The sequence below is a fragment of the Orcinus orca genome, chromosome 2 (genome assembly GCF_937001465.1).
Source record: "Orcinus orca chromosome 2, mOrcOrc1.1, whole genome shotgun sequence".
In the NCBI taxonomy this organism is placed as follows: domain Eukaryota; kingdom Metazoa; phylum Chordata; class Mammalia; order Artiodactyla; family Delphinidae; genus Orcinus; species Orcinus orca.
This window is the reverse complement of record NC_064560.1, coordinates 176322688-176347926: the sequence shown is the minus strand read 5'-3', so window position 1 is coordinate 176347926 and position 25239 is coordinate 176322688. Positions and strand designations below refer to the sequence as shown.

The 25239-nt window shown below is 43.0% G+C and overlaps 1 protein-coding gene across 1 annotated transcript; it reads left to right on the top strand.

The window, feature by feature from the left end:
• The first annotated feature begins 161 nt into the window (after positions 1-161).
• On the top strand, positions 162-25239 carry VIPAS39 (VPS33B interacting protein, apical-basolateral polarity regulator, spe-39 homolog). The gene is made up of 20 exons (XM_012535541.3): positions 162-321; positions 3066-3158; positions 4014-4119; positions 5873-6016; positions 7123-7161; positions 7516-7580; positions 8301-8357; positions 12134-12226; positions 12875-12908; positions 13417-13519; positions 15776-15803; positions 17172-17245; positions 19199-19274; positions 19713-19847; positions 20454-20495; positions 20818-20907; positions 21971-22057; positions 22635-22724; positions 23144-23248; positions 24229-25239. The coding sequence occupies exons 2-20, from the start codon at positions 3066-3068 to the stop codon at positions 24247-24249; spliced, it is 1482 nt and encodes a 493-aa protein (XP_012390995.1). The 5' UTR covers positions 162-321; the 3' UTR covers positions 24250-25239.

Here is a 25239-nt window from a genome sequence, read left to right as displayed (position 1 = left end):
TGTTGACTGACCCGCAGGATAACCGCGGAAAATGTAAAGGACTTAAGCACGGTACGCTGCGGATTCTGGGAGTTGTAGTCAACAGGCGCCTGTGGCCCGTCAAGGCAGCGCCCGATGACAGAGGCAGAAGGAACTACAACTTCTAGCATGCCCTGCGGCCGTTTTTTTGACCCCACGGTCTTCATCCCCACAGCCGACCGCCTCTCTCCGGGACTATCCTCTTCCGCCTCTTTTCTATGCCGCATAGCCTGTCTAGAAAGGCCGGTCCAACGGTTGAGGACTCTGACGCTGACCTGAGAGGGAGGGCTCGGTGTGGAAGAGGTGAGGGTGTCCCAAAGCCCTTGGGCCACATATCTGGCCAAGTCAAGCCTCTCCGCATCCATATCCTTTCACCCTGTTCTCTGAGGCGTCCCTAGGCCCCCCAGGCCTGACTCTGTTACTCCAGTCCCGGCGACCCGTGGGCAGGCAGCCGCTGTCCACTCGGGGTTGGGGCCGCGAGTGAGGCCAGACAACGGATTTTGAACGAGCATTTACTGTACCAGGGTTCTGGGCTCTGACCACTGCGGTTGATCCGTGTTTCCTGGACGTTCGCCCGTAGAGTCTTATTAGTTTAACCCACATTTCCTCGTCTCAGTTCGTAGCCTGGCTCTAAAAATGATAAATGAATCCGAATGTAACTTCTCAGTAGCTGGTTTCTGGCGTGTCCTAAGGCCGGGAGCGTGTTGGTTATAGATATTTTTGGTTGAATCGTTTTCCTTTCTTTGTCATGTTCCTGTTCTTCCCTCGGATCTACTACCGTATATGGTGGGATCTCAGTAAACAAGCGACAAGGACAAGCCTTTGAAATATTTTAAATCATGTTGAAGCAGTTTTTTCAGTCCCTCTTAAAATTGTACCTGGTTGCTTTATAAATTCTAGAACCATTAAATCATTATCTTTTTACTTGCTAAGTAAATCTGTGTTCTGACTTGGCGCTAGAAGTACAGATGAGTGTCAGATGTCCACTGCTGTTGCATGGTTAAAAAAGATTCCGGAAATCCTCTGGTGGATTTTTGGGTTTGTTAGACACATTCTATGCCCATCCGTAGATATTTACATTTATTTATTTACTGTAGTAATGACCTGCCCTCGTTTTCCCTAGAGTGATAAAAGGACCATGCAAATCAGAGTGGAAATGACCCAGGAGACAGAAAACCTGGATTAGCTAGGAGCAGCTAGCTTTAGCTTAATACTTCGATAATTAATCCTTTTTTGTCTCATTTCCCTCATCAGTGAAATGGAATCTGCCAGGCCTGCGTTACAGGGTTGTTCTGAGGATTACAAAGTGCTTTATAAACCGGCATCTGTATCAGAGGCATTCACCTGCTGTATGCACACCTTCAGTGTTTGTGATGGCTACTCAGAATTTTTGTATCAAAATTTTTTTAAGCTTCAGGAATGCTTTGAAATATTCTTCTAGCTTTTTTCGAGATAGCGATTTATTAATAATAAAAATTAATACTGAACATTAATTTTCTGTCAGCATATGTGCTTTACCTGTATTGTTTTAACTGGTTTAAGCCTCACACCAGTCTTAAAAGGTAGGTTTCTATTGTTATGCCCAAATTTTGCAGATGGCTGAGATAGAAAGATGGCAGAAGATATCCTATACTAAAAACAACTAACATTTAGTATCTACTTTATGCTAGGCAGTTTGTTAGCTGTTTCTTGACTCCTATTCTTCACTGCAACCCTGTGAGTTAGGATATCACTTTCTCCAAGGCTTAGAAGTAAATAACAATATTTACCCAGTTTGCTCAGAATTGGAGAAGCGACATTTGAATTCAAGTCTGCCTGACGACAAAGCCTATGCTTGTTCCAATATAAGGGATGATTTTATTGTTTCTGCTAGCTTTTTTATTTGGTTTTGACTCCCTGGATTAAATATACAAAAAGATTTTTAAGCCATATTTGGGTTCAGTAGAAATCAAGTAGTGATGTCCGCAATGGGAAAGAACCAGATAGTAAAAAGTTCTCTTCCTACCTTTGCCATCCCTGGATCCCCTGAAAACACAGTGAGAGCAGAGTATGTTAAGGGCCATTGGGAGCCTCAATGGGGCTGCCATGATGAGTGTTTCTTAACCTTCTATTGAGAAAGGTGCTACTGAGATGAAAGAAAAAGCAAATTGATATTTTAGAATTTGACACTTTGTAGCCTTTGGAGTTATTTTGGGTGTTGTGGAAGGTTCAGTACCTGGTTCTTGGCTTACATCAGTTTTCACTCTAATCCAGTTGGCATTGATAGTTTAGTCTGTAATTCTAAGGCAAAACTTTTTTTCGGGGTGAAATCTAATTTTAGAGTAGTTATGAGAGGGACTTGTGTTTTGACTGATTCTTTATATACTTTTTTGGCCATGCCCTCATTTCCCACATTTTGGCCAATACTTGTTAATAAATTAATCATGATTTGAAGATACAAGGGGGATAATTTAGCTTCCTTTAATTGCTTGCTTGCCTTAAGGCATTTAACAAGCACACGTGAGAGCAAGATATGTCAGTTTTATTCACTGTAGTATTCCCAGAGCCTAGAACAGTGCCTCAGAGATGGCACTCAATAGATATATGTTGAGTACATGAATGCAGTTATTATCTGTTATATTCTTGCTTTGATTGATATTGTATATTCAGCAAAGTTTGTGATGCATTCTTTTAACACTTGCCTGCTTTGTACTGTTACCTTTATACATAACCTATGCTGAATACCCGAGTTCTATTGTAGGGTCCTTCAGAGAGGGACTATTTTTTGCACTTTAAATATTCCTTACAGCACCTGAGAGAGTACCGTGAAGAAAGTAGTAGCTCTAGGAATGAATGACTACTTGTGGGTAATCAGAGGATCAAAAGTATGATTTGATTGGAGACCCAAGGATCTGATTTTATATGGCGTGTTCAGTATTTGCTTTACCAGACACTTTCACACATCCCTGATTACTGTGGGGAGTTTGTAGTCTAGGAACTTAAAACTTTTGGAGCTCTTTTGAGGGGAATCCAGAAAGGGACATATATCTATCTTCCTCTCACTCCAGATGAATCGGACAAAGGGTGATGAGGAGGAGTATTGGAATAGCTCCAAGTTCAAGGCTTTCACCTTTGATGACGAAGATGACGAGCTGTCACAGGTAGGTTTCCATGAACAGTTGCTGAAGGTCTCACCCTCTTCCACTGTGTACCCTTCCCCTTGCATCCTCAGTAACCTGTCTCCATGAGGCTCAGAAGTGTTTTCAGTCAGATCTTTAGAAAAATCTTCATGGAAAAGAACTCTGAGAAAAGAGGGGGATTGTAAAAATCAACTCTCTGCCCTTTTTCCTTTACATTCTTAAGATGATTGATTTCTTTGAGTTTTTTTTTTCAAGAACCCTGTCTTTTATCATGTGGTATAATTTATTATTATTATTATTATTTATTTTTATTTTTTTTGCGGTACGCGGGCCTCTCACTGTTGTGGCGTCTTCCATTGCGGAGCACAGGCTCCGGACGCGCAGGCGCAACGGCCATGGCTCACGGGCCTAGCCGCTCCGCGGCCATGTGGGATCTTCCCGGACTGGGGCACGAACCTGCGTCCCCTGCATCGGCAGGCAGACTCTCAACCACTACGCCACCAGGGAAGCCCAATTTATTATTTTTGAAGGATGAACTGGATTGGAAGTTTGTCTTTATTGTGTCTATTTTACAAATGGGGAAGCAGATTCATTTTTGGAGAGATGGATAACCTCACTACAAAGCAAGTCAATACCAGGAGTGTGATTAGAATTCAAAAGCGGTTTTGATTCCTCCTGACCTTTTGTCGCTGGACTCCAGTGTTGGCTAAAAAGCAAATTGTTTTCTTGGCAAATGTCTAGCAGGCTAGGCTTTCAGTTGCAGAGGGTGAAAATGTTGGCCATCTTCAAGACCCAGTTCCTCAGCCTTCTTGGCTGTCAGAAGGAGAGGTGAGAAGTGATGACTGCCTGAGTGCCCTGCCTTATGTCTGTCTGCAGTTAAAGGAATCCAAGCGGGCAGTGAATAGCCTTCGAGACTTCGTGGATGATGATGATGATGACGATGACCTGGAGAGAGTCAGCTGGAGCGGGGAACCTGTGGGAAGTAAGTAGAAGAGGCCCTAGGAAGGATTACTTATTCAGGGTTCTTACCACTAGTAAAGTCTCCTCAATACTTGTCAGGGAAGGGAATGAGGCTAAACTATTTTCAGATGAGCACACATCTGGAAATTTAACCCAGGAGAAGATACTGGGGAAGTACAGCAGTAGTTTCCATATGGCTATCTAGGCCTGCTACCCTAGGGCTAATGCTTGGCTGGCTATTTCAGACTTATTTGGGGTGCTTGTTAAAATTAGATTTCTAGGTTTCACTCCAGAGACTCTGCTTCAGTAGGTCTTGGGGATGGGGGTGGTTGGGGGGTAGGGTGGGGTCTCAATTGATAATAAGCACTGTAAATGCTTCTGATATGCAGTCATATTTGGGAACTGCTGACTGAAATGCTCATAACTGGCTAGCAGAACTGATTTACTTAGCCACCAAGTCTCACTGCCTAGCTGTTCTGTAATACCACTTAACACCTTTGCAGAGTCCATCTGACTTTTTTTTTTAATTTTCATTTATTTATTTATTTATTTAGGCTGCCTCGGGCCTTCGTTGCTGCTGGCAGGCGGTGCTCGGGCTTCTCACTGCTGTGCTCAGGCTTCTTGTTGCGGAGCTCTAGGCTCGCGGGCTCTACAGCACAGGCTCAGTAGTTGTGGCGCATGGGCTTAGTTGCTCCAGGGCATGTGGGATCTTCCCAGACCAGGGCTCGAACCCATGTCCCCTGCATTGGCAGGCAGATTCTCAACCACTGCGCCACCAGGGAAGCCCAAGTTTTTTTTTTTAAACTGGGAAATACTGTCACATGATTTAAAAAGTAAAAAGTATTTAAGGCACACAGTGAAAAGTTTCCCTTCCCCACTGTCATGCATCTACTCAGTTCTCAGGCCCTGGCCACCCAAAATACAACTGCTGTTGTTTGCTTTCTGTGTATTCATCTAAAGATTCTTTTTGTATTTGGAAATACATATAGGAGTATATATTTTTACTCCCTTTTTTACACCAGTGGTAGCATACTTTATACCCTGCTCTTTTACTTGACAGTATAGCTTGAAGATCTTTCCATATCAGTACATAAAGAGCTTTCTCATTCTGCCTCTTCCTTTTCAAAAATAGCAGCATAGTATACGTTGTATGGATTTCTCATAATTTATTTAACCAGTCCACTGTTGATGAACTTTAGATTGTTTCCAATCTTCTGTTGTTTATATTGCAGTCAATAACCTTGTATTTTGCCCATATAAGAGTGTCCGAAAGATCAATTCCTAGAGTGGGATTACTGGCAGAGAGTATTTGCATCTGTGTTGGTTAGATATTGCCAAGTTGCCTTTCACAGGGGTTGCACCAGTTTGCACTCCCACCAGCAGTGTCAGAGTATTCCTTTCTCCACCACAGCCTTGGCAACACAGGGTATTACCAAACTTCTGGGTCTTTGCCAGTCTTATAGGGGGCCAGTGGTATCTCAGTGTACTTTTATTTTGTGTAATTCTCTTATTAAGAGTGAAGTTGAGCATCTTTTCACATGTTTAATAGCCACTTGTATTTCCTTTTCTGTGATCCATTTATTCAGTTCCTTTGCCCCTTTTTTCTGTTGATTGGTCTATTTGATTCTGTCCTTTCTCCCTGCCCCAATTTTTTAAGTTCATGTTGACAAGAGACCAGAGCCTCTAATGAAAAGCTTTTAGAGTTTATTGGAATGCTGGATGCCAAGGCATTATTTTGGATGAGAATTACTGATCTAGATCTTATTATCTTGCAGGTATCTCATGGTCCATCAAAGAGACTGCTAGTAATAGTGGGTCAAACCATGAGCGTGAACAGCTAAAGAACCGAAACAGCTTCTCCTCCTATGCACAACTACCCAAACCTGCTTCTACCTACTCCCTGAGCAGCTTTTTTAGAGGTAAAGAGTGATGGTTAAAGGGACAGGAAGTCCTTTTCTTTTTTTAAAAAAAACCGCTGAGGCTATAATTTTCATTTACTCTGTAAGAAAAAGATTATTGAGGGACAAAAAATCTTTGGAGCTGGCCGTTGGGGATCAGGCAGGGCAGAAATGAGGGGAATTCACAGGGCTTGGACTGGGTTTCTAGAACATGATGAACAAAACTGACATTAACCCTGTGACAGGTACTGAAGAAATTTGCCTAGGTCAAAATTCCTCCCTACCCCTGTGCGTTTCTGTTGGAAATCCTTGTGCACTGCTGGTGGGAATATAAAATGGTACAACCACTGTGGAAGACAGTTTGGTAGTTCCTCAAAAAATTCAACATAGAACAATCATATGATCCAGCAGGCCACTTCTAGGTATATACCAAAAAGAGTTCAAAGCAGGGACTTGAACAGGTATTTTTATACACCAGTGTTCATAATACCATGATTCAGAATAGCCACAATATGGAAACAACCCAAATGTCCATTGACTGAAGAATGAATAAGCAAAATGTGGCATGTATATGCAGTGGAATATTATGCAGCATTAAAAAGGATCAAAATTCTCATACATGCTACAACATGGATGAACCTTGAGGACATTATGCTGAGTGAATTAAGCCAGACATACAAGGACATACACTGTATGATTCCATTTCTGTGAGATACCTAGAATAGTCAGATTCATAGAGATAGAAAGTAGAATAGTGGTTACCAGGGGATGAGAGTGAGGAGGAATGGGAGGTAATGTTTAGTGGGTACAGAGTCTCAATTTGGGATGATGAGAAGTTTCTGGAGATGGATAGTAGTGATGATTGTACATTGTGGATGTACTCAGTACCACTGAACTGTGTACTAAAAATGGTAAAATTTATGTTATGTATATTTTAACCACAATTTTAAAACTGTTCCTCAGTGCCTTTTTTTTTCGCAGCACCTCAAATTTCTGAAGTTGAATAAAAACTTTTTTAAGCCTTAAGTTCTCATATTGCATAAAAAAGTTCTGTGTGCACTGCATCCTTAACCAAGTCTGAATGGCTCTGACATGAACTGTTGACCTTATGTGTACTTTACCTTTAGGGAGAACTAGACCTGGAAGTTTCCAGTCCCTCTCTGATGGTAGGCATTGACCCTCTTCTCTTGATTACTGTGGGAGATGTTACTGATCTGGGGTACAACCTGGGGAGTCATGGGGACAAGTGATAATTAGATGATGACATTTCTTCTGAATCTGTCATCATTATTAGAAAGATTTTCTGATGCTGAGTAAGGAGGTCAAGACCATTCTGGTTACAGGGGCAAAGGGTAACTTCTAGGGATGCTGTCTTTGGGGGAGGAATGGGATCTACTTTGGGCCATAATGATACCTTGGGGGCCAAATGAAAAAAAAAAGTGTGCCTGAGAAGGAAGCAGTAGAGGAAGGTAATGGCAGGAGATGGTGCCCTTCTGAATCAGTTGCCTGTTCTTTTTCAGCTCTGTCGGACACACCTGCCAAGAGCTATGCTCCAGAGCTAGGGAGACCCAAGGGGGAGTATAGGGTGAGTTATATCCTACATTGTGTTATATCTTTACACAGTTTGACATACTTTGACCTATGTTATCTTGCTCGATTTTCTCAAATCTTTGAGCAGGTATGATTTTAAACCCCTTTTATAGGTAAGAAAACTGGATTTCTAAACAGAACTTGCCTGGAGTCTCACAGCTAGTTAAATGGTAGAACTTGGACTCAGAATCTCTATTTTCTGGTTCAGTCCTGGCACACTTTCCTTACCCATTATGCTGCCTTTTTTAGGTTGTACTTTGAAACTTTTGATCACCACTGTGGTCTGGAAGCTTGGTGGAACTCATATTCCCATGAAGCACATAAAAAAGCAAATCGATTCAAAAGGAAGAAACGATATCATAAGGTCCAAAAAAGGAACACGTTCCTCTCTTTCCCTCTGTTGGCAAAGCCGTTCATTAGAGTCCCAAAACTGCATTTAGGGGTTGAAATCCTGAACCACTTAGGCATAGCATTGCTGGTTTTGTTAGTTGATCCATTCCCTGTATGATCCAACTCCTCCTGCCTATATTGTCTCTGTTCTAGTTCCTTAAGAAACTCAGAACAAGACCATCCCAGTTCTTATTTTTTCATCCATTTCCTTCCACAAAATATCTTCCCTTTAGGGACTAAGTTTATGAGTTTGAGATGAGGAGCAGGCACACTTACAATTCTGATCCCTTAACTTCCTGGGATTCATGCATTGCTAATATTTCAGGATTACAGCAATGATTGGAGCCCCAGTGACACAGTGCGACGCCTTCGGAAGGGCAAGGTAAGGCCACTGGGGAGAGAATTCTTGTGAGATTTTTTGGGAAGCTGGGCAGCTTGACCTTTGTCTTCAGTTATATTTGTTAAATGAAGTGGTTTTCAGGAGGAAAATCAATCCACTAAGAAGACAAGTCAGCTGCAAAATTTGTGATTCTCCAGGGTTTAGTGTTGCTTTGATGGGGAAGGGGGGAAAGAGTGATGGATGAGAGTGAAAAGTAGTGCCTGTAAGCATGAGAACAATCTTTTATGTTTAGGTCTGATCCATTGTGAGTTAACTTTTGTATATGGTGTGAGGTAAAAATTGACATTCATTTTTTCCCATGTGGTTCTCCGTTTGTTCCAGCAGTATTTGTTGAAAAGACTATTCTTTCTGCATTGAATTACTTTGGTGCCTTTGTCAAAAATGAATTGGCCATATATATGTAGGTCTCTTTTTGGACTCTCTTCTGGTTGATTGATTTATTTGTCTATCCTTATGCCATTACCAAGGCCTTGATTATTGTAGCTTTGTGATAAATCTTGCAATCAGGTAATATAAGTTATTCAGCTTTATTCTTCCCTTCCAAAATTATTTCAGCTATTCTAGATCCTTTGTATTTCCATATAAATTTTACTATCAGCTTGTCAGTGTCTACAAAAGAGCTACTGGGATTTTGATTGGGATTGCATTGAATCTATATACCAATTTTGGGAGAATTGACATCATAATAATTAATGGATCAAAATGGATCATAAACCTAAATGTAGAATAAGTGCTAAAACTATAAAACTAGAAGAAAATATAGGTGAAAATCTTTGTAACCTTGGGTTAGGCAAAGACTTATTACCTAAGCACACAAAAACCATCAAATGGAAAGGGAAAAATTGAAAAGATGGACTTCACCAAAATTAAGAACTTTTGTTCTTTTTTTTTTTTTTTGCAGTACGCGGGCCTCTCACTGTTGTGGCTTTTCCTGTTGCGGAGCACAGGCTCCGGACGCGCAGGCTCAGCGGCCGTGGCTCACGGGCCCAGCCGCTCCGCGGCATGTGGGATCCTCCCGGACCGGGGCACGAACCCACGTCCCCTGCATCGGCAGGCGGACTCTCAACCACTGTGCCACCAGGGAAGCCCAGAACTTTTGTTCTTTAAAAACACTGTTAAAAACACAGAAAGACGGGCTTCCCTGGTGGCACAGTGGTTAAGAATCTGCCTGCCAATGCAGGGGACATGGGTTTGAGCCCTGGTCCGGGAAGATCCCACATGCCATGGAGCAGCTAAGCCCGTGCACCACAACTACTGAGCCTGCGCTCTAGAACCCACAAGCCACAACTACTGAAGCCTGCATGCCTAGAGCCTGTGCTCCACAACGAGAGAAACCACCACAATGAGAAGCCCATGCACCTCAAAGAAGAGTAGCCCCCACTTGATGCAGTTAGAGAAAGCCCTCATGCAGCAACGAAGACCCAGTGCAGCCAAAAATAAATAAAATGAAATAAATTCAAATGAACAAATGAAAGAAATCACAAAAAGACCATAGCTAGGAGAAAATATGTGCAAAATACATGTGTCATAAAGGATTTTATCCAGAATATGTATGTAAAATATAATGAATTATCTTCAATAATAAGAAGATAAACAATCCAATTTATTTTTTTTAAACTTTTTAAAATCTTTTTGGCTGCGTTGGGTCTTTGTTGCTGTGCGCAGGCTTTCTCTAGTTGCGGCAAGCGTGGGCTACTCTTCGTTGCAGTGCGCTGGCTTCTCATTGTGGTGGCTTCCCTTGTGGAGCACGGGCTCTAGGCACGTGGGCTTCAGTAGTTGTAGCAGGCGGGCTCTAGGTGCACAGGCTTCAGTAGTTGTGGCACACGGGCTTAGTTGTTCCGCAGCATGTGGGATCTTCCCGGACCAGGGATCAAACCCATGTCCTCTGCATTGGCAGGCAGATTCTTAACTGCTGCGCCACAGTCCACAAACAATCCAATTTAAAAATTGGCTCAAGGGGACTTCACTGGTGGTCCAGTGGTAAAGAATCTGCCTTACAATGCAGGGGACGCAGGTTTGATCCCTGGTCAGGGAACTAAGATCCCACATGCCATGGGTCAACTAAGCCCACGAGGCACAACTACTGAGCTCGTGTGCCTCAACTAGAGAGCCTCTGTGCTGCAAACTACAGAGCCCACACACCCTGGAGCCTGCACGCCACAACTAGAGAGAAAACCCACACGCCACAGCTAGAGAGAAGCCCACGCACCGCAACGAATAGCCCATGTGGCAACGAAAGATCCTGCATGCCTCTACCAAGATACCGTGTGCCACAACTAAGACCTGACGAAGCCAAAAATAAATTAAATAAATAAATAAATAATAAATAAATGTTTTAAAATAAAAATTGGCTCAAGATTTGACTAGTTATATCACAAAAAAGATACATAAGTGGCCAATAATCACTTGAAAAGATGCTCAACATTATCAGTTATCAAGAAAACATGAATTAAAACTGAGATATCACTATACAGCCACTGTAATGGCTAAATTTAAAAATACTGATCTTACCACACATTGGGAGGATGCGGAGCAGCTGGAACTCTCATACAGTACAAGCAGGAAGGTAGAATGGTAAAACTACTTTGGGAAGTAGTCTGACAGTTTCTTACAAAATTAAACACATTTAGTTTCACTACTAGACATTTACAATCCAGGAGGAATGAAAATATGTTCATACAAAGACTTGTACTCAGATGTTCATAGTAACTTTATTTGTTACGGCCCCTAAAGTGGAAATAACTCAAATATCCATCAGTAAGTAAATGGATTAAAAACTCGTGGTATGCCCATACAATGGAAAACTACTCAGCAGCAAATAGGAGCAAACTACTAATACCACAACATATAGATGCATCTCAGAAACATTATATTGAGTGAAAAGCCAGATACGAAAGAGTACATATTGTATGATTCTGTTTTTCTGAAAGTCTAGAAAAGGCAAAATTTTAGTGACAAAACAGATCAGTGGTTGTTGGGGGGTAGGGATGGGAGAAGGGTATTGACATCAGAGTGGACAAGGGAACTTTCTGGGGTGATGGAAATGTACTGTATCTTGATTGCGGTAGTAGTTACATGGAATTATTTACTTGCCAAACTCACTGAACTGTACACTTAAATAGGGTAGATTTTATGCTATGTAAATTATGCCCCATTAAAAAGAGAACAAGTTGGCCGCAGATAGCTGGTCCCCCACTGTCCCCGGTGGCGTGGCGTACCCTGTGGAACTTCGGGACCGGGGTCCAGTGCAGAGAGCCCTTCGTCCTAGGACATAGGGCGCTGCTGGAAAGGCAGCCACCGCCTTGCCCATCACACACCACACGTTCCTGGGGAACCTGGTCCTAAACTATTCGTAGACAACCTGCTTCTGGATCAGCGTCTCGTTCGTAGCAGAGGAGCTCCCTCGCTGCGACCTACTGAAAGTCGGCCCTCGACACAAGGGTTTGAAAAAAAACAACCAAACAAACCGAAAAAACAGATTTAAAGAAAAAGAGGAAAAGAGAACAAGTGAGCTCTCTACCCGTTGACTTTGGCAAGAGTTCATCAGGACATCAGCATCTTCTAGGGCATAAGGCTGAACTAGGGAGGGTATGATGGGAATCTCTTGGCTCATAGAGTGCTGGGGGCTGTTGTGTAAAAACAAAGAAGCTCTCCTTGGGGACATTTTAGTTTATTCTTGCCCATTCTTCAGTATCCAGTGACAAAAGAATATAGGAAATTGTCTTCCTTGCACACCAATTCTGTTCTTACTCTGCCAGGTCTGCTCCCTGGAAAGATTCCGCTCCTTACAGGACAAGCTACAACTCCTAGAAGAAGCAGTAAGCATGCATGATGGAAACGTCATTACTGCGGTGAGTTGTGGGTTTTGTTTGTTGTTTAAGTATTGTTTTCATTTGTTTCTGAAAGTCTAATCAGAATAGATTTTTTAAAAACCTATTTATTTGAAGTATAGTTGATTTACAGTGTTGTGTTAGTTTCGGGTGTACAGTGAAGTGATTCAGTTATATATGTAACTATTCTTTTTCAGATTCTATTGGGTATAGTTCTCTGTGCTATACAGTAGGTCCTTGTTGGTAATGTCAAGTAGAGACCCTGGGTTTCCTCTTGAAGTGGAAGATTCTCAGAAGTACGTGTTCTAAGGCTTAGCTGGCAGGATATGCATTGTGTGTGGCACTCTTGATTATGACCCAGAAGCAGTAGGTTGGCCACTTCGTGTTCTCAAGAATAATCTGAAGGAGGAGAGATGTGAGAGCAGCTTCTCACACAGGGAGGGAGGTGCCTCTCACCAGTAGGGGCACAGGTATGTGGACTCCCAAGACACAGCTCATTCCATATGTCCATCACCTGTCCTTCTATCACATAGAGAAACCTATTGTATAGACCGGCAGAGATTCCTAATGAGTTGCTGGCCTCATTCCTAGACATCAGGTGCTCAGGCAGGGCCTTGCGTTTGGAAGGTTACACAGGATAATTCATTCTTAGTTCTCTTTTTCCTCTAGGTTCTGATCTTCCTGAAGAGGACATTGAGCAAAGGTGAGTGTGGTTTAAGGGAAATCTTCAGTCAGTAAGGTGTCTACTACATTTGAAGGGAGAATGGCATTGTGGCTTTCATACCAGAATTTACCAGCATCAAGTCTACTTTAGGGACAGCTGGGATGGCCTGAGACTTCTGAATACACATCACAACCCTGAGGGCAGTTGTTCTTCCTTTAGGGTGATAACTGCAGTAACTACAAAGCCCCTCCATTTATTGGACAGACAGATGGCTATGTGGGTTTGAGGACGTGAAAGTCCATGCTCAGTGCCTGATGTTTGGGTTGGTGAGAACTGAAAGTTAGCACAAAGGCTAAGCATTGCCCTGGACCATGGAGTATGTTGCTGGTGGGTTGAGCCATTGGGATGGGCACCATAGAAAACCATTCCTAGCTTCTGGTGGATTTTGAGGAGATCATGTTTGGAATGTGTGAGTAGGGAGAGCAATTTCCTATTGAGTAATAGGCTTTAATCTTTCCCCATCTAACTCCTTCTTCCTGCCTGCTAGAGATCCTCTTCCGAGAGCTGGAGGTACGGCAGGTTGCCCTGAGACATCTCATTCACTTCCTTAAGGAGATAGGGGATCAAAAGCTGCTTTTGGACCTCTTTAGGTAAGAACTGATCATCTGGTCTATAAAGTTCGTTAAGTACTTTGTTCAAAGCACTCTGGGCGATAATACAGAGAAAGAGAAGACACTGCCCCTCTTTTATGGAAATGCTTAGACAGGATATTGAGACGTGATAGGAGAATTCCTTGGCGATCCAGTGGTTAGGACTTGGCACTTTCACTGCCATGGCCAGGGTTCAGTCTGGGTTAGGGAATTAAGATCCTGCAAGCCGTGCAGCACGGCCAAAAAGAAAAAAAGAAACGTGATGGGATAACTAATAATGTACCACAACCTGTGATAAAGTGACCATGCAGCAGGTGGTTAAGAACCAGGCTCTGGAGTCAAGCACCTGTGTTGAATATTGTCTCCACCACTTAGTTCATAGCGTGACCTTGAGCAAGTTACTCAACCTCTCCAAGCATCAGTTTTCACATCTGTAAAATGGAGATGATGATACCCACCCCACAGGTCATTATGAAGATGAAAAGAGTTCGTGTGTATAAACACTCAGCATAATGCCTAGTCTGTAGTATTAATATTTATGACGTATTTTCTTACAAAAGACCTAGAATAAAGGTATCTTTTATTACTTGATCCCCAGTGATGCCAGTGAGAAGTACAGTGGAAGAGCAGAAGAAGCATATATAATTTTCAGTCAGGATATCTGCGGAGAGCCTCATGGAAGTGATTAGGAATTGAGTTGGGCCTGTGAGACTAGGTAGGATTTTGATAGGTAGAGAGGCAAGAGGTAGGCGTATCTACTGGGGGCGGCTGTCTTCTATCATGTGTTTCTTCCCTGTCTCATTTCAACTGGTAGGGGCTATTTTATGTCCTTTCTTCAGTATCAGAGAAGGGGCTGGAACCTCTGTTTAGGCTGACATGTGGCCCAAGGTAACTTCATTTACCCCATGGCTTCAGCACAGCGATGAGCTGCCCCGAAGACTAAGGTGGGGAAAGCAGGTCACCTGGGCAGGATCAAGATTACAGATGGTTAGCCAGGAATTTGCAGAAGACATGTTCATCGAGACAGGTTGTTCCCCCAACCCTTTCCTCCCTCCCTCCTTCCTTCTTTCCTTCCTTCTTTCCCTCCCAATCAGCAAGGCTTTATTAAGTATCACCTCTATGCCAAATTAGTGATGTTAATTATAGTGGTCCATTTAAGGTAAGAAGACAAGTCCTTGTTCTCCAAGGCCTTACCACCTTTGGGGAGAGACCAAACACATTGTATGCTGTACCTGAAAACAACAGAGGGCAGTATAGACAATCTGTTTCCAAGATTCTAATGACAGAGAAAAGTGTTTTCATCTTTAAAAAAAAAAAAAACACAACAGGGGGCTTCCCTGGTGGCGCAGTGGTTGAGAGTCCGCCTGCCGATGCAGGGGACGCGGGTTCGTGCCCCGGTCCGGGAGGATCCCACGTGCTGCGGATCAGCTGGGCCCGTGAGCCATGGCCACTGAGCCTGCACGTCTGGAGCCTGTGCTCCGCAACAGGAGAGGCCACAGCAGTGAGAGGCCCGCGTAGCACAAAAAAAAAAACCCCAAAAAACCAGGGCTTCCCTGGTGGCGCAGTGGTTAAGAATCCGCCTGCCAATGCAGTGAATACGGGTTCGAGCCCTGGTCCAGGAAGATCCCATATGCCATGGAGCAGCTAAGCCCGTGCGCCACAACTACTGAGCCTGCGCTCTAGATCCCACGAGCCACGACTACGGAGCCCGCGAGCCACAACTACTGAAGCCTGCGTGCCTAGAGCCCGTGCTCCGCAACAGGAGAAGCCACCACTGCGCACCGCAATGAATAGTAGCCCCCGCTCGCCGCAACCAGAGAAAGCCTGTGCGCAGCAATGAAGACCCAATGCAGCCAAAAATAAATAAACAAATAAATACATTTATTAAAAAAAAAAAACTCTTCAGCTGTATTTAAAAAAAAAACCAAAAAACAGAAGACTGCTGTGGGCTAAGGTTTTGCGGAGGCTCTGAGCCTTTCTGTCAGATCTGTTAACATTACAGTTATTAGTGCCCTGCAGTGTCTTCTTTGTTCTTTGCTCAGCTAGGTAGATGGGGGAACGATGATACCTGATCCACCATGTGTTCTCAAGGTGTTGCTGATTAGTAGAGAGTTTAAGAAGAGAAGGGTTTATCTTATGTATAGAGGCAAATGAGTTTGAATTGTGTTTCTTTTAGAGCAGTCATCCTATTTTGTGAGGTTATACTGCCACACATCAATAAATAAAAATGCCCTGCTGCCTTCTGCTTCTTCCCAGGTTCCTAGATAGAACAGAAGAGCTTGCGGTAAGTGTGGCCTTTGTTTCAGTTGGGGGCCTCTTTAACAGAAGTCTAAGCCAAAACCCAGCCTCCAAGATCCCAAACTGATTGAATATTTTCTTTCCTTTGGTATTGATTATATCCAGGAGAGAAAGGCATCTGGGAAGCCTAAAAACAATCCAAATGATGTACCATTTTGTTTCTTTTTATATGCTGTTTTGATTGGGCTTATGAATAATTTTTTTTTTAATAGCTGAATGAAAATTGGCCTGGTCAATTTGGAGTTTGTTTCTTAATTTCTAGTTGTTTTCAATTCTTGGTTTGTTGGAGCTTTGGGGTTTTGGCTTCTAATACTAAAGATAATACTGAAAGCAAAGAGGGATAAGAAACCAGATACAGGTCATGAAGGAAGATAGGTCAGGCTGCTGGTGGTGCACCCAATACACATTTTGGCTGAGAGCTCAATGACTGTTAAAATTGATTTGGGGCAAATTCTCACCATTAGAGAAGAAACTCCTGGAATACAAGAATAAATCTGAAATTTTACCAAAAATGTAATTGTATTATTCAGACTTCAGTGATCCATTTAAAAAGTTGAACATTATAGTGCAGGGGTAAGAATTTCTCAGTGCCGTCAATGTCAGGATTGTCCTTTTAGTCGCTGTACCACACATTGGTGGTAATATATTTTTAACCTTCTTTGCGCAACAGAATATAATTCAGGAAAATGTTTCTCAGTAATATTTTGTAAAAGGAACTTGTACTTAATATTCAGGGCATGGGAAAATCTCAAAAACCCTTTATCTAAATCTACTCAAAATGATTGGGAATCTGTAGTAATCATTTTGAAAAACTTTTTGTTTACATTTTTAATTTCTGTAGGTTCAAAACTATAAGGAATTTTCTTCAAATAGCATTCTTATAAAGTTTGTTATTTTGAAGTTTGATTAATCAGTGAAAATAAATGTGTTTTGCATAACTTATTTTTATCTAAAACTTTCTTATTTTCTTCATATTCTGTATTATGTTTGAATTGAAGATGATTTGTCATGCATGCTGTTGTATATAAATTGGGAGTTTTTCAACCTTGTAAACTTTGCAATTGGCAAAGCTGAGAGTCTGCTTTTAGTTTATCCCCGTAGAGTATGAAGATTTCCTAAGAACAACTTTTTCTTGAAACTAGTGGCTAGTGGCTACCATACTGGATAATGCAGTTAGAGATAATAATTTTGAATCATTCTTTGCCCTCCTCCCCACCCCCTGCCCCCTAATCTATTCACAGAGGAATCTCTGGTAATGAGAATTTAGTTTTTAAGCATGGGAAATCTACTTAAAGAGCTACCTTGCCCTTCTGAGGAAAAGAAATAGCTCAAAGCCTTTCTCTGATTTTTGTAGCTAACCCATTATCGAGAGCATTTGAACATTCAGGACCCCGAGAAACGAAAAGAATTTCTTAAGACCTGCATTGGGTAAGTGGGGGAGAAATGTTTTTAACTATAAATACTCTTATACAGAGCAATGAAGAGACTAAAAAAGGGTAGAATGGATAGATGGTTGCAGGGAAAGGCTAACAATGGATCATACAAGCATCGTTAATGATCATCTCATTCAGTGGTTCCAAACACTAGTCCCCCACAGAGTTTTCTCTGATAGGTGGTAAGTTGAGAATAATAAGGACAATGTAGAGAGTTTTCTCCTAAAGCTATATTTATTTAATTTGAAAGACTGCCTTTTATTCTGGGATTTTTTTTTCCCCTCGTCCTCCACCCCCTTTTTGGTAGAAAAATGGGTTATAATTTTTTTTGTGTGACCTTATATATTAAAAGAAAAAGTTGGCAACATTTTACCTTATATATTATTTTCAGTGTTACTGGTCCTTGAAACACCACAGTCCAAGAAATACTGATTCAGTCCAGCTTTCATTCAGAATATAAATCCCTGTAAAAACCAGCCCCACATATTATTCTTCCAGTGATGGGGCACACAGTTCTCTGCAAAGTAGCTTATTTTATTGTCAGACAGCCTTCATTATTGGAAAGTGCTTCCTTATATTGAGCTAAAACTTGCTTCCCTGTATCTGTCAAGACAGATGTGGAGTCTACCCAGTAGACCTTGCTCGAGGTTCAGTGGTCACAGTTGTTTTAATCATTCCTCATGTGACATGATTTCCAGGTTTCACATTTAGAAATTTGTTTATTTCAATGCAATCCGTAATTTTAACTTTATCAGCTACTGAGCTGATGCGTCGTATGGCCTCTCGTAAACAAAGAGAAGTTAGAATAGTGAAGTAACTGGAACCTTTTGCTGGCTTCTTTATCTCTTCCAAAAATTGGCTGGGGATCACACTTATCTGGGAGAGTGTAATTGAATTTCAGAATTCTTCCTGGAGTGAGTGGAGTAGGGGAATAAGGCAGCACTTTCTGAAGGAAGGTCTGGGAACTGGGAGTTTAAAATCTGGCTTCTATTCCTGGCCTTACCCATTGACTTACCATATAGCTTTTAGGCAACACACTATTTGTCCCTCAACTTCTTCATGTGTAAAAATATAATGTAGTGTTGAAGATGGGACCCTTGACATATGTAGAGCTCTGAAATCTTTACTAATCTACAAACATACCGCCGTGCTGTGTAACTTGATTTTACCTTATTACTCTGCATTAAAAAATGGCTCACATGATTCACTTAGCTGTACAGCAGAAACTAACACAACATTGTAAAGCAACTATACCCCAATAAAAATTGCTCAAAAAAAAAAATTGCTAACAAATGTAAGTGCCCCTTAAGGAGAGTTAAGCATTGACATTAAGCAATGATAGGAACCGCTGTGCTTCACGGGGATGTGGATGACAGGCAGCTGGCTAGGCTCACTCACTAGCTAAGTGACTCGTTCATCAAACATTCCAGGGCTTCCCTGGTGGCGCAGTGGTTGAGAGTCCGCCTGCCGATGCAGGGGACACAGGTTCATGCCCCGGTCCGGGAGGATCCCACATGCCGCGGAGCGGCTGGGCCCGTGAGCCATGGCCGCTGAGCCTGCGCGCCCGGAGCCTGTGCTCCGCAATGGGAGAGGCCACAGCAGTGAGAGGCCTGCGTACCGCAAAAAAAAAAAAAAAAAAAAAAAAAATCCAACTCCCACAATGAGGGGATTCTAATTCATTCCTCAGCAAAATCACCAGTGACTGTATATTTCGTGGACTTTCAGGCTCCTCGAATTGACAAAACCTTAAATATAAAATCCCAGCCAACGGTCTCCTCTATTTTCTGCTTTCTCTCTCTCTGCCTTTCAGGGATGCTCTAAAGGTGAACTGAGATCAGATTTATGAAGCCCCATGAGCTTTTTATGCTTACAGTGGTGATTTGGTTTAGTTGGGTTTGTTTCCTGTTTGAGTAGAGAATGAGGTACTAACCTTCTGGCCCTCTCCCAGTTTGCCATTTTCAGCAGAAGATTCTGCACACATACAAGACCATTACACGCTCCTGGAACGTCAGATCATTATCGAGGTTAGACTCCTTGTCTCTACACTTCTGCTTCAGTGCCAAAGCTCACTGCCATTCAGCAGCTAGGAGACTTCTGCTCTGCCCACATAGGTCATTTCCTGTTACATTTGCTAAGAGCCTTTCATTCTCTCTCTCTACGTGGTAGCCTTCTGTCCATTGTCTTCAGGCATCCTTTTTCTTCTCACTTGCTATTAACCTGGAAGTATTTCCCAGAACTCCATTTCATCACTATTTCTCTGGTCTTCCTCCATCCAACTTGGGCCTGTCATCATTTTCTGGATTTTAAGCTCCTCTGGGCCATCCTAGGCAATTCCTTTTCTTTTTCTCTTCTTTGCCTCTTTCCTAGGGTAGGAAGCACAACTACTGTAATATTAAAGGCTTCTCTCCTGCCTCTACTCCATGGACATTGTCCTTTTTTTCACTTGGCTCACGCCACCACAGGCAAATGATCGACATCTAGAATCAGCAGGACAGACTGAAATCTTCCGGAAGCACCCCCGCAAAGCTTCTATCCTCAACATGCCGTTAGTGACGACGCTTTTCTACTCCTGCTTCTACCACTACACAGAGGCTGAGGTACAGGCAGAACGTGAAAGAAAGGCCCCACACATTCTCACTGCACAAGACGAGCATATTTCAAAGCCAGTACTTCAGCATATCCTATTTACAATGGGTGCGCATAATTCTCGGCAATCCATCTGGGAAGCCTTCCCGGCTCTCAGCAGGGGTGAACCAAGAGGAGAAAAGAGGTCTGTAAGGGTTTGCATGGCTTCCAGTGAGCTGGCATGGAACGATGCTGCTCCCATAGCAGTCTTTGTTCAAAGGTTCCATTTCAAATGGATTCGCACAGTACAGAGAAGAGCAGCGGGGGATAGTTACTTGTGGGTACTTTAAAAAAGTTTTTTGAAGAGGTGTAAATTTAATGACTATAGGTGGGCATGATCATAATGATAATAGGATTAGCATAAAGTTGGGAAATACACCATACCTGTTAATCCAGTCCTCTTAAGCTGGGTTATGGTGATATCCAGTTAGACCTGACGGAGCTTTTCTCTTAAATTAATTTCCGGGTTTAAATGGTTGCGGAGTGAAATGTAGACTGTCTATGTAGTGGAAAAGAAAAGGGGAGATTGGTAGTATTTGAGAAATACCACTAAAATTCCTTCTTCACTTTCATCCTAGGGCACATTCAGCAGTCCAGTCAACCTGAAGAAGACATTTAAGGTAGATATAAATTAGTCAGTGTTTGGTAAAAGTAGTATCAGAGTAACTGCATGGAGTGGATGTTGCTTTCTATCCCTGCACAGTAGTAAGTCCCTTAACATTCAAGGTTAAGGGGAAAATGGAGTAAGTTTGTGGGAAGTGAGGGAAGGCTTTAACCGAATGGCCTGCAGCAGTGCTGGGGCTTGGAAACCTGAGAGATTTGTGGATTTTAAGAGGCAGAATCAACACCAGGGAATATTTTTGCCTATCTTTCCAAATTCTCAAGCACATCCCCTGATGCATTTCTACTCCTCCTGAATTTCCCCTGGCCTCTGTTTTCTAGATCCCAGAAAAACAGTATGTGCTGACAGCCCTGGCTGCTCGCGCCAAGCTTCGGGCCTGGCATGATGTCGATGCCCTCTTTACCACAAAGGTGGGTGCCCTGGGACTGTTCCATGCCGCTGATGCCTTGGCGATACCATCTTGTCATCCCGTGCCTCCTGGGATCTCTAGTTCTAGTTACTGGTAGACATTTTTCCTTCAGATTTTTATTTTCCAAAGTTTCAAACCTAAAGAAAAGCTGAAAGAGTAGTTAACAGTCTTCACCTGCTTCACTAATTTGTTAACATTTTTGCCATATGCTTTTTTCTTTTGCTGAAACATTTGAAAGTAAGTTGCAGATACCATGATACTTTTCCTTTAATTACTTAAGCATTTATCTCATTTGTAACCACAATATTATCATTCTCAAGAAATTTAACATTAATATAAGAATATTATCATACATATAAATGAGCTCTTTAGAGCTGTTTTTTGTTTGTTTTTGTTTTCTGTCAGGATCCAGTCAAGGATCTTGCATTACATTTGGTTGTCATGTCTCTATTAGTTTATGTTTAAATATCCATTTTTCCATTATGGGTTTGACAGTTTTTTGTTCTTCCCCTTTGTTAGTTATTTAATTGGCTACATTAACTACCAAAGCAATATATGCCTGTGTCAAAATCAAACACGATATGACAGTGTAGAGGGTAAAGAGTGAAGTTCCTCTTCCATTGTCCACCTGTTCCTTTCTCAGTCCCTTCCTCAAGGCAAGCAGTGTGAAAAGTTTGACGGGTGGCTTTCCAGACCTTTCCTCATGAACTGACAAGTAAACATTTATATGAATATAAAGATGTAAAGGGTAGGATTAGTCTACCCAGATAAGTTCATACTACAAGGATTGTTAAGTAAATTGCTTATTTTATTTAGCCATATTTCACAGACATTTTTCTGCATTCGTGCCTATAGATCTAAGAATTTATTTCATACCTCTGACTCTTTTCCACCCTCCTGAGTTCCTTGACTTTTCTGAAACTCTCATCTCTCTTCATTTCTCTCTCCCCCGCCTCCCATTCATCCACTCCTCATCACCATGTTATTCTAGTCTGACCATAAAACATAGGGAGATTAGCTCAGATGTCTGGCCTACCCACGGCTGCCCCATCTTCCTTTTGCAGAACTGGCTGGGCTATACCAAGAAGAGAGCACCCATTGGCTTCCATCGAGTTGTGGAAATTTTGCACAAGAACAGTGCCCCTGTCCAGGTAATGGCTCTTAGAGGGTACAGGATCTTCTAGGAAACCTAACTTTCAGCCTCTAGTGCTCAGCGATGGGAGACTTGACCTGCTCTGGTCTTATCTTAAAGGCAGCATAATGGTTGTACTGTACCTTGACATAGAAAAGGCCAGGGAAGGAAGTTCTCCTCTGCGCTTAAGAAGTAATCCAAGTCTGCCCTCTCTGAGGAGCATCTACTGTGTTTAGCCCGGGTGGAGTACTGACATACTATTCAAATGATGCAAAAAGAGAACTTAATGAGAAAGGACATCAAGGAGCAAGGGGGCACAGCACGGGGTCAGGTCTAGGGCATACCTGTTGCTGGCATGGGTATCTAGCTCTGGGATAAGGAGGAATGGGCCCTTCCCTTCTTTCCTGGGGGAGCATGGAGGTACTGCAGAGAGTCTACCTCATTTCCCTCTGCAAAACTAGTCCTGTGGTTGATGATGGGAATTGTAGACTGCAGATACTGACTCTTTTCCTTCTTCAGGATTTTTTTTCCTACCTTTCAGAGCTCTGGGTTTAATACATCTGGGAATCATTAATCAGAAGTACTTCTTTTCACAGATATTACAGGAGTATGTCAATCTGGTGGAAGATGTGGACACAAAGTTGAACTTAGCCACCAAGTTCAAGTGTCATGATGTCGTCATTGATGTGAGTCCGTAAGAAATGAAAACCCTGAGTTAGACCTCAGTGGGAGGTGGGAGATTATAGTCTCAAGTCCTAGATCCTGAGGTTCATCTGTCAGTTTCAACTCAGTGGATAAAGTGGTCTGGCAAGAGTTAGTTTGGAGACCAGCACTCCTGTATGATTTTCCCAGCCCTCTGACTGGTTTCTCTCTGCTTTTATAAATTCATTGCACTCGGAGAATTCATAGAACTGAATCAAGCCACGTAACCTCTGTAGACTTCTCTTCAGCATGAAGTTCAGTGGGTGCTTGACCCCACTGCTATCCCACTGTAGCTTCCTGGCTTCTCCTTGAAACTTAGCTCAAAACGGGAGTGACAAAAGGAAAAAGGCCCTTCTGGAGAAGGCTGATTGGTGGTTTTTATTGTTGTCTGTTTTGGTGATAGACTTGCCGGGACCTGAAGGATCGTCAGCAGTTGCTGGTGTACAGGAGCAAGGTGGATAAAGGATCTGCCGAGGAGGAGAAGATTGATGCCATTCTCAACAGCTCGGTGAGCAGCTGCAGCTTACGCCTCCAGCAGTGTCAGTAAACAGTTCATAGCGTAGCATTGAGTTTATATTCCCACGGCCTGGATGGGATTGCTGTCAGCCAAGCCTGTGGATCTCTTTTTTTTTTTTTTTTTTTTTTTGCGGTACGCGGGCCTCTCACTGTTGTGGCCTCTCCCGTTGCGGAGCACAGGCTCTGGACGCGCAGGCTCAGCAGCCATGGCTCATGGGCCCAGCCGCTCCGCGGCATGTGGGATCTTCCCGGACCAGGGCACGAACCCGTGTCCCCTGCTTCGGCAGGCGGACTCTCAACCACTGCGCCACCAGGGAAGCCCTGTGGATCTCTTGATAAGGGTCTCCTATGGGCCTACAGGGCAAAAGCACTGGTTAGAACAGCAGAAGTCACTCCTGAGATATGGGATGACATAAGGGTGATGTGGGGACCTTGGCTGACAATTGTAGCCCTCTGATCATTGTTAAACCTAGCAGGTAGGAAGGACTAACTACTGGGAGTCTAGAAACAAACGTTACAGATTCAGAATATCCAAACTGCATAGTTGCCTGGGGCTGGATGTGACTTTCCTGTTGGGAGAGAGAAGTGGGTGAAATAGATTTTAGCTATTTGGGGAACACAGCTGACTCATCTCTCATAGCAGAAAATTGCTGAGCTTATTGTTAATGTGGAGCGTAGGTCCCTGTTAGATATTTTGGAACCTTCCACAAGCTAAAGCTAGTGAATCTTTGTCCTCAGGCAGGCAGAACCAGAATAAATGCCCTAAATCAGGCTTGTAAGATACAGAATAGGTATTTAATCCATCTCTAAATAAATGAACTCCCCCCCACATTAAAAAAATTTCTTTCTCAACCTCCCCCCTGCATCCTTCTTTTCCTTACATTACCTAGCTGTGGGCCTTGTTTTATCGAATTCCATCTGCCTATCTGTAAGGATCAGTGAAAAACTGATCATTGTTTGTTTTTTTCACAGCAAATTCGATGGAAGAATTAAGTGGCATCACCTCCCTTGAAACCTGCCTCATTTCTTCCTTTCCTGCCTGTGAAAGTAGAGAGCGCTCTTCTTGGGAGAGTTAAGCATCACATCGCTTGGGCCCATCGTCAGCAGGCAGTGCCTGCTACCTGTGGGACAGAGACTAGCACCTGGGCACCGACAGCTTCAGACCGATCTTTTGTCCAGGGGCCATCATCTGAGGGGCAAGATCTAAAGCTTTGCCTCATGAGAGAATCTCTCCACCTGGTGCTCATGTGAAGGTGGGAATAATTTCTAGATTGGGCCCATATTGGGCAAGATCTCTCTTGGTCTGCGGAAAGTGACTGCTCCAGAAAGGAAGTCTCCTCGACTGAGAGGTACAGGTGTCCTAGGGTGGCCACTCCATTCCCCTCAGCTAATTATGACCCTGGACTTGGTGCTGGACAATGGCAGTTTTGCTCTGAAGGAAGTCAGGACAGAACCGGAATGGCTGTCTCCCAGGGGGCCTCAGGAAGTGCTGCCAGTGTTGCCAGGACCTGTTGGAGGCATCCTCACACTGTACAGAGTCCTCCGCCTCATTACAGAGATTGCCAGCGTCCCTCTGCTGCCATGGTCTTCCCTTTGTACAAAAACTGGTTCCTCTCTCACTTGCACCCCGAGGTGGCCTTGTGTGAGAGATGAGAGCATCCCCCTTACCTTTCCCTCCCACCCAGACCCCTAACCTTATATGGAGCTCAGATTCAGCATTGCTGGAGGAAGCTCTCCTTTTCTGCACAAATCTCATTATTTCACTAGGACCTTCCACAAGTTTCACCGGGGCTAAACTCAGCAGCTTTTCTGTTAGGCTATTAAGATGGAGGTTTTAGTTTCATGTTGGTTTTCGAGAGGATATTCTGTAATGCCAGTTTCCTGCATTCCTGTACCAATATTAGCCTTTGTTCTCTGTGACTGAACTGGGTTTTCCAGACATGCCTAGACTCCTAATAAAGCTGCTGCTTCCTTGGTGCCTTC

Excerpts from the sequence above, each read along its gene's own strand:
- VIPAS39 (XM_012535541.3), top strand. The coding sequence starts at position 3,066 with ATGAATCGGACAAAGGGTGATGAGGAGGAGTATTGGAATAGCTCCAAG. Across the intron at positions 8,358-12,133 it reads GACGCCTTCGGAAGGGCAAG|GTCTGCTCCCTGGAAAGATT; the intron begins GTAAGGCCACTG and ends TTACTCTGCCAG. Across the intron at positions 22,725-23,143 it reads GTCATGATGTCGTCATTGAT|ACTTGCCGGGACCTGAAGGA; the intron begins GTGAGTCCGTAA and ends TTTTGGTGATAG.